The sequence below is a fragment of the Vespa mandarinia genome, chromosome 10 (assembly GCF_050613455.1).
Source record: "Vespa mandarinia isolate Hongniang chromosome 10, ASM5061345v1, whole genome shotgun sequence".
Classification (NCBI taxonomy): Eukaryota; Metazoa; Arthropoda; class Insecta; order Hymenoptera; family Vespidae; genus Vespa; species Vespa mandarinia.
The window spans coordinates 4,422,501-4,432,500 of NC_140819.1; the positions used below are offsets into that span (position 1 = coordinate 4,422,501).

A 10,000-nucleotide genomic window follows, 5' to 3' on the forward strand; every position below is an offset into this window, starting at 1 on the left:
GCAGGTCAGCCAGGAAGGATTAGCATGATTTATTTTTTTGGATGGGCCGAGCTAACCTGCATCGCGTCCTCGGCCTCACCCTCGAGTTCGAGCTTTCTTCGTTTTCCTCGCTCGAGCTCGTTCTCCTCGCCGTTTTCTCGTTGCCTTGACGAGGACATTGACAGACTGTAAAAAAAAAAAAAAAAAAAAAAAGAAAAAAAAAAGAAAAAAAAATATTGAAGGTCAAAATAAATGAAGACTTTCTAACAAGAGGAAGAATACAAGAGAACTCAATTTTTCTCACAATAAATTTCTTTTTCAATTACATTTTCTATATTTATTCGAAATTTTATTTAATAAATATAACTTTGAATGAAAAAATCAAATTTGCCCAAATTCCTTAATTAAGGATCTTAAAACAATATTTCTTTGGATGTTTATTTGGAGTCTCGAATAAAGAAAAAGAAGAAGAAAAAAAAATAAAAAAGAGAATTGAAGATTTTTAATGGATCTCTTAATTCTTAATTGAAACTCACTATTGACTTTTCACATAATGATACCCAGAATCCCGAACAACTCGACGTGCTAATGGAAATAGTTCATCCCTCCTGGTCAGAAGAGCCGGGACAAACCTACATATCTGTGCAGCGGCCTCATTTACACAGATCTCGTGGAGCGTCAGCGGTTTCTCTGGTTTTCTTTTACAGTCGAACCTACCGTAAATTGCGGCATACTTTCTGATCTCTTCCATTCTTCGGGGATCATTGTCGGGCATGGCCATGACCAACTGGCAAGGTCAAATGTAATATTATTATTAAATAAATAATTGATATATAAACTCGTTACTTGACATATAAATGGAAAAGAATAGGAGAAAAAAAGGTCCAAATAGATAAAAAAAGAAAAAAAAAAAAAAAAGAGAAAAAAGATCCTAAAAATAAAAGAAAAATATTAATATCTCCACAAAATATACTCACTTCTAGATTTTTACAAAATTTCTTTTTAACATTATGAGGCTTAGGATCGACCGGTCTGATCGTGGCAGCAAGTCTTTCAGCAGCTTCGGCAAGCCGTTGTATTTGTGAATGGAGGAGCGTAGGGGTAAGTTGAGTGGGACTAGCAGGAGCACCGGTACCACTCGGACTGGGTGTAGTTCCACTACCACAAGAGGACTCACAGGTGCCAACTTGAAGTACACCAGGACTGTGAGAAGTTGGTGGCACGTAGGACGCTGCAACTGGTACTACAGAGGAACCAGGACTTGGAGTTTGTCTATATGTCGTAGAACCTGCCGAGGCAGCTACGCTTGTCACCGAAACGATAGGACTAACGCTTCGACAAGGAAGCATCGTAGACGTAGTCGTAACTGTCGTCGATGCTGTCGTCGAGAAAACAGCGACTTGTGGTACTTGTGGCACTTGTGATACTTGCACTTGTGCTCGAGGACTGGCACAAGGAAAACCAACGACCGGTGGTGGATTTTTACATGTCCCACTTGTTGGTACGACTGGTGTTTGAAAGAGCGCTAAAAGATAAATGATTCTTATAGGAACAATTACAATTTGTTTTGCAATTGCAAATAAGAAATAAATAAATTTATTTCAGTCGTTTTAGAGAAATGAAAGAAAAAGAAACATGACAGAAAAAAAAAGAGGAAAAAAAAAATAAAAAGAGAAGAGACAGATAAAGAAAGAGACGATACTTTACAGGGATTGGTGAGCCACTCCTGAAGGGCCTTCTGAAGTCTTCGTACATGAAGAGGCTTGCTGGCCATGCCGACCAATGCCATAATTTCAAGAAACTCTTCCTCACCGGCATCGCACAATTGCTGCACGTCGTCCCCTCCTATTACATTACGACAATAGAAAACTTTATCGATGGAACAAAAAAAGAAAAAAGAAAGAAAGAAAACAAAAAAGAATGTATATCACTTCCTACGATATATAAACTCTCCTACCTACCCATTTCCAATAGAGTATCATAATAGCCGAGTAACGAGGCCCGTTGCATCACCCGGTACAACTGCAATTCTGCTTCGTTTTGCGGCACTGACGTTTGTACGACTGAAAATACGAGATGATCGATAAGGAAGAATAGAAAAAAAAAGAGAAAGAAAAAGAAAAAGGAAAAGAATCCTTGCAATAAGGAGTCCCTCGGGTATAATGGTCAATGTCAAGTTCTTCTAATTAACCTGTGATCACGTGATTAATCAAGACAATTAATATTCCACGAAGGAATTGTAAAGATGAAGAAGAAGAAGAACAAGAAGAAGAAGAAGAAGAAGAAGAAAAAGAAGAAGAAGAAGAAGAAGAGGAAGAGGAGGAAGAACAAGAAGAAGAGGAAGAGGAGGAAGAACAAGAAGAAGAAGAATAAAAGGAAGAAGAAGTAGAAGAAAAAATAGAAAAAAAAGATGATATTAAATCAGTACAGAAGATCGTACGATCTCGAGCCGAAAGAAGATCGAAGATTCCCCCGATCTCGTTGGGTTCTTCGGGACTCGGGACTAGTTTCTTGCAAATTTCGTGGAATCGCGAGAAAAAGCCGCGTGCACACACGTACAGCGTATAAATTAATACCGGGAGCAAACGTAGGGGCCCGAAGAGGAGCACGGGACGAAAGGGGAAGCAAAGGGGAGACCCGAAAAAACTGGCCGACGGTCTTATTACGAGAGGCCGGGCCCGCCGGTCTCACGCTTATACGTCGTTGGGACCTAGGCAAGCGAGTAAGGGAGAAAGAAAGAAAGAAAGAAGGAGAGAGAGAGAGAAAGAGAGAGTGAGAGAGAGATAGAGAGAGAAAGAAGGGGAGAGAGAGAAAGAGCAAGTTCACAAGCATTGGTGCGCGCGGGGTGGTGACTCGTTCCGCGAGATTTTTCTGACGCGCGGACGTACCGCACCGCATTGCACCGCACCGCACCGCACCGCACCACATTGCTTCGACCAAATTAATAAGAGAGAGAAAGAGAAAGAGATACTGAGCGAGGGTGCAATCCTCGTTAACCCTCTAAGATTAATCATCTTTGATATTTACTATTTTTTTTTTGTTCTTACTATTACGTTTAATCATTTCTAATTATTTTTTTTGGATAGGCTTTTTTTCGAAATTAGTTCGAAATTATTATTATTATTATTTACTTTTTCTTTTTTTTATACGCGACAGTATAAATATTTCGGAATGAAAGATATATGATTATAAAATATCGCATATTGTATTTATTGGATATTGAATTATAAATAAAAATGTAATTTTATTTATAATAAAATTCATAATTATAAGCAAATTTATTTAATTTCTTAATTAATTCCAGTAGTTACGGGTTAATGATAAAATTTTAACATTTTTTATTATAATATGTCGTATTTATTACGAATTAAATTATATCAATTGGATTTATTGTAATAAATTTCGTAATATTTGTAATAATATAGGAAATAATTATCAATTCTATTAAACGATAAAGATTTCCATTGGTTTTATAATATAATAATATTGATATTAAATTTGAATGAATATTTTAAAAAGTACTTAATGATTGGCGGAGAAAATTAATTTAATTAATTAGTTTAATATTAATATTTTTTTAATAATAACATTTTTATTGAAAATATATATTAATCAATTAAATTGAGCCAAGATATTGTAAATAAGAACCTGGATATACGATTTAAAGATTGAACTGACATAGGTATTGGAAATGGTTAACCCTTTCCTTTTTCTTCTCCTTATTCTTCGTAAAGGAAGGTCTCCTCTACGAGATTATGTAATGCTACTCGTAGAGGACCGTCTTATGTATTATTTATTATCCGATAAAAGTGTGTTCATCGTTCGGTCGACCACAAATTGGACAAATCGTCGATACATTTTAAACGAGTCACCCACTTGACTTCATCCTTTCAAATATCTTTACTTTATTTCTTTTCCTTTCTTTCTTTTTCTCTTTGATTCTTTCTCTTTTTTTTTTTTTTTTTTTTTTTACCACTACACGATAAATTCTGTATGACTATACTATATATATATATATATGTATATATATATTTCGAAATAATGATACATGTATAACTCTATGTTTCATTTTGCCTATCATTTTTGCTTGTTATGCTGCGACTGTGTATTAAAATTTCTATTTCTAAACTAACGAATAAGCATCATGTGTTTTTTTTTTTCGTTTTTCTATTCCGTGCACATCACTAAAATTATAAAACAACGATAATAAATATGAGCAACGTAATTAATTTGTTCTTTTTGAAAGACACTCCTCAGAAAAACATACACATGTATCGTACACGTATGAATTGATAAATATACATATGTGCCAGATAATTATGAAAGTGATCTAATCGTGAATTATTTTTAATATATTTTTCATTTTGAGATAATTCGATACTTAGATTTGAGTTATTTAAAATTTATTTATTTTCTTTTTTTTTTTTCGACAACAAACAGAAGAAATAATAAGTATAATATATTTATTCTTGAAAAATAAAAAATTCTTTCGTGTAATTAAACAAAAAATAGCCTAGTGTACAAAATACATACGTCTTTTAATATCTCAAACAACATATCTCCTTATTTCATGTATGTACAAAATCAATCACATGTACAATTGATTACAGTTCGATATTCGAAATAGGAAAAAAAAGCGAGAGAAAGCAATAAGAATATTGCTAAAAATTATAAAGGAAAAACATCCTTCAAGCGCATTCGAGGGCGCGCACACATGCACGCATAATTGCCAAAGAAAAGAAAAAAAAAAAGAAAAAAAGAAAGAAAGAAAGAAAAAATACTCGTTAATTATCAAGAACATTGAATAGTAACGAGTAACATGGTACACGTGGTAATAACATATAAATATAGGCATACCTATCCAAAAAATGTTTTTTCATTCGCATATTCGTTAATTATTAAGAACACTGAATAGTAATAAATCTCATGTATTGCATGGATAATTATTACACACACACACACATACATACATACATACACACATATCCTAAAAAATTATTTTCTATCCATATTATTTTATATTCGCTAATTATGAGAAGAAAAAGAAACATTGAATAGTAACGAGTCACATGGTTCACATACCTAACTACTACGTATATATACATGTATATGTATATACATGTATATATATGTATATATATATATATATATATATATAAGTACATTATATATACCGTGAAAGACTTGGTAGTTAGGTAGCTAGATAATCGCGAGTATTTCAAAAAGGTTCTTTCTCGTAGGGTACTCCTCTCTGAGGGCGCAGAGAGGGCGCCGAGAGGAAGAGAGTCTCGCTGGCTAGGCCTGGGCATTGCATTTACATAACGACTTTTTTGGCACAGGGTGGCCGCGTTTTTGTCGTTTGAGAAGGCGCGCGCGATATTCCCCTCTTCCCATCTCTTCTTCTTCTTCTCATAGGTAGAAAGAGAAAGAGAGAGAGAGAGAGAGACAGGTATAAAGGAGCGTCGTCGGTAACGCTCGCGAGAGGCACGCACTGCCTCCGACGAGGCTTCGAGAAAAAGCCGATCCCTCCGTTGGCCTCCCTGGGAACGATACGCGCTCGCGAGACCGCTTTTCGAGAAGAAGAAGAAGAAGAGGATCGTTTCTTTCGAAAGCGAACGCTCGGATCTCCTGGCGTGCGGCTTTGGAATTTCGAATGCGACGCCGATCTTTTCTCTCTCTTTCTCTCTATTTCTTATACGTATATATACATATCTATCTTTTTCTCATATATATATATATATATATATATATATATATATATACGTTTCAATTCTCTCTCTCTCTCTCTTTCTCTCTGTCTGTCTGTCTGTCTCTCTCTCTTTCTTTCTGTCCATCTCTCTCTTTTGTCTCTCATTACCTATCTAAATATATGTACAACCGATAAAAATCGAACGAACCATCGTCGTCATCAGGGATGGCTTTGAAGTTAGATAAGATTATCATTGATGGTGGTGGTGTCTGGTATTACGTAGAAATATCCCTTTGGTTAAGCTATTTTAAGAGAAAGAGAAAGACGGATAGAGAAATGCGAAGGGTGGCATATAGGAGTTCTTTGTCCGAGAGTACCCGTTCGCTCTGGCTCGCGCTCTCCTTCGGCTACAAGACAAAAACGGGTCTAGTTTCTTAGGAGCTGACGTTCTCTCGCATTCGCACAGTACAGTGCCGACGACGTTGACGATGATGACGATGACGACGATGACGACCACGACCACGACCATGAGTATGAGCATGACCACGACGACAACGACGACAACGACGATGACGACGACGACGACGACGACGACGACGACGACGACGACGACGGCGCCGACGACGACGACGACGACGACGACGACGACGACGTCGGCAACGGCAACGGCAAGCGACGGCGGTTAGTATTTCGCTTTTTGCCGGCATTGTAATCAAGGAAGGGTTAGGTGAGTTTTTGCCACCCTACCTCTCCCACCGTCCGGACAAAACACCGGGCAGATGGACTGAGTCGCCGCTCCCACCGCGGCCCTCCTTTTCCTCCCTCTTTCTCCTCATCCTCATCCTCCTACTCTTTCTATCCTCTTTCTCCTCCCTCTTCTTCTTCTCGTCCATCCCTCTCTCCCTCTCTCTCTCTCGCTCTTTCTCTCTCTCTCTCTCTCTTCACCACCACGGTCAGCGCTCTTTTTTATCTCGCTTCCTTCTCTCCACCACCACCACCACCACCAACACCAACACCAACACCACCACCACCACTACCACCACATCACTACTACCACCACCACCACCACCACCACCACCACCACCACCACCACCACCACCACCACCACCACCACCACCACCACTACCATCACCACCACCACTAGACTCCACCACTACCACCCATATTCTGCAGCCCTCCGATCGAGCGCCCATCGTTCTCGGTACTCTCTTCTTCACCCTCCGTTCCGAAAAAAGAAGAAAGAAAAAGAGAAAGAGAAAAAAGAAAGGGAAAAAAACACCTCTTCTAGCGGAGAACGAGTTTACCGAATTGTAGGAGAAATTTTTCTCTGGCACTCCGTTAATACGGTTTAGTAGATAGGCAATAGTATTATCCATTCGATATTAATTTTCAATTTCATATATCGCTTTAATAAACGCGATACGTGATCAATAAATTTTCTCGTAAAAGACGTGTGAGAATTAATTCTCAAAGTTCATTTAAAATATATATACTTGTTTAGAAATTAATTGCTCGAAATTGTCACCTTCGTTAATGGATCTCTGTTAAATGTTATTTCCTCAGAGAATCTAAAATCTACTTAATCTATACTTTAATTTTCTTTTTCTTTTCTTTTTTCATTTTATTTTATTTTTTTATCATTTTTTTTTTTTATTGTTTTTTATTTTCTTTATAAGTTAGCACCCTTAATCATTAATAGTTAAAATTAAATTGTGATCTGAATTTCTAGAAATTTTATAACCGTTAAAACTTTCAGACCCCTTGAAAAATAACGAAAAATGTCGCCTTCCATTGGAAATTGCTCGTACACCGAGATTGGTCCTTACCCTGTGCCACAATTCTCAGGGGTACGGCCCATCCGTTTACCCCTCCACCAAAATCCTACCCCTACCTTTACTGTACCCCCTCGAATCACCCCGCTCTACCTTTTTTTTTTGGATACCTGTCCCCTCCTCATTTCGTACTAACGATAGAAAATGGTCGGAACATCTCTATGGGAAAACGTGTTCCGCCATCCTAAGAAAAAAATGTTGATCCGTTGGAATCGCAAATCGACGAGTCGGATAATGGGTATATATATATATGTAGATATATATATATGTAGATTAATATATATATATATATATGTGTGTGTAGATATGTAATAGAATAATATATCCTACTTTGAACGAGACAGTTAAGAATGTTTTTTATTTCCTACATTAAATATAAAATTATCGTATTAAGACGTTTCGCAATCGTACGATTTAAATATTGGGGTGTAATTTTTTTGAAAAATTATTTTCTCCTTTGAAAGTTTGGAAATCCCAAGTTAAATAATAAAGATTGTATTGCGTGACATTTTTTTCAATTACAAAATTTTGTCGATTATAATATTTCTCATATTGTTTACTACTATTTTAATTATATAAAAAAAAAATATATATATATATATGTATATAATTGATTAATTTGCATCATTAAGATATTTGAAAAATATATTCATATCAATTCAATCTTAAATCAGATATTAATATAAATGTATAGATATGTTAATTGCGATAAAGTAAAACGTAGTAACATTATTACTTTATATTTCGTAAAATATAGCAGACACAGTGAGAAGCAGCATTAACATAAATATATATGCAATAGATAGCTCATATATTTTTCTACTCTGAAAATATTTATAATAAATTCATTAAAGTAATCATGAAAGAATATCGATCATACCAATACATAAAAGAAAAAAAAAAAAGAAAAAGAAAGAAAAGAAAAAGACGACAAAAAAATTGCATCCCTAAAAATAATAATAACATATTGAAGGATCTATGACAAAAAGTCTTTAATAAATAATTAACCTATCTTCGTAACAAAAAATATAAAGGTAAAGATAAGTACCTCACCTAACTTACGTGCCTATATGCACGTTTACTATCCTATATTAAAAAAAAAAAAAAAAAAAAAAAAAAAAAACTTTAGAAAAATAATAAGACCAAAAGAAAAGTAATAATGAAAGAAAAATGAGCAAATGAGTGCTTGTTAATTGAACGCGAAGTTCGATCGTATCCTGCGTACGTCACGTAGGATAACGAGGCGGCTCGTTCCTCGTCCTTCTCGTCCTTGTTCTTCTCGTCCTTCTCATCCTCGTCGTCCTCGTCTTCGTCCTCGTCCTCGTCCTCGTCTTCGTCCTCGTCGTCGTATCAAAGGCGAATTCGTCGAAAGGAGAAGCAAGAACGCGGACCGAAAACGAGACGAAAAGGAGAGAAGAGAAAGAGGAGGGGGTGGAGGGAAGAGTAGGGAAGAGGAGAGTAAGAAGAGAAGAGGAAGAGAGGAATAGCGAGGAGGTGACTCGTAAGAAAAACGAGTTATCCGAGTCGCCTTTCGGTCTTTCCTCGTGCAAATAGCACGAGCTTGCTTGGATCGTAATAAGCGAGAGAGAGAGTAGTAGTTGAAGAAATGAAGTCTGCCTCTGTCCGGGGAACGGAAAATAAAGGAGTTCGGAGGTCGATTTAAGGATAGCCGCCGACTGGCGAAAACATATTTGATGAAAAAGTCGTGCGACTGCCTGACGAGATCGAATAAACAAATACAAGTTGGAATCTCTCTCTCTCTCTCTCTCTCTCTCTCTCTCTTTCTCTCTCTCTCTCTCTCTCTCTGTCTCTCTCTTTCTCTATCTCCCTTTCTCATTCTCATTCTCTTTCTCATCAGCAAATCGTTCGTACGCGACGCATACCGATGATCTTCGGCTCCTTGTAGATTTTCTTTTCTTCTCTCTATCTCTATCTCTCCCTTTTCTCTTTTCTTTCTTTCTGATCACGTTGAATTTTTATCGGCGCGAGACCGAGACTAAGATAAGCCTAACGAGGCTTCATTGAGAGTCTCGAAAAAAGTCCTTTCCCACAAGTGTCTCGAGGAATAAATCAATTTTTTTTACTCCTACCCTAAAGAAAGAAAGAAAGAGAGAGAGAGAGAGAGAGAGAGAGAGAGAGAAAGAGGGAGAGAGAGGTTTCAACTTTTTTCCTCCATCAGTAGCATACGTAAGGGTTAAGGTCCCGCGAACGCGAGGGTCATTTTTTTAACGAAAGGATCCACCGTCCCTCCTTGGGTCGCACATCTCTCTCTCTCTCTCTCTCTCTCTCTCTCTTTCTCTCTCTCTTCATGTGAGTATTACGCCCACCTGTCCTTTCCTACCCGACTTTTCTTTATCTATCTCATTTAGGTGAACGAACTCTCTTACATACGTGTATTAGAATCTCCCATTAATATAAAAAAAAAAAAAAAAAAAAAAGTGAAAAAAAAAAGAAATAAAAAAACGGAATTAGTATGTGAGAGAAAAAGAGTATACCGCAT

General features: G+C 36.8%; 1 protein-coding gene across 13 annotated transcripts in view; it reads right to left on the reverse strand.

Moving 5' to 3' along the window:
* The window catches only part of nab (NGFI-A-binding protein homolog), a 19,493-nt gene that overhangs the window by 2,559 nt on the left and 6,934 nt on the right, over positions 1–10,000 (reverse strand). For all 13 annotated transcript variants that reach the window (XR_004839519.2, XR_004839520.2, XM_035876546.2 and 10 more), the window contains 5 exons: positions 1,941–2,042; positions 1,687–1,824; positions 957–1,504; positions 516–766; positions 57–165 (listed from right to left, as the gene is read on the reverse strand). Coding sequence is in view for 11 of the 13 variants with exons in the window: in XM_035876546.2 (XP_035732439.1) it covers positions 57–165; positions 516–766; positions 957–1,504; positions 1,687–1,824; positions 1,941–2,042 (1,148 nt within the window). In the remaining 2 variants the exon portion in view is untranslated. The remainder of the gene's footprint in view (positions 1–56; positions 166–515; positions 767–956; positions 1,505–1,686; positions 1,825–1,940; positions 2,043–10,000) is intronic.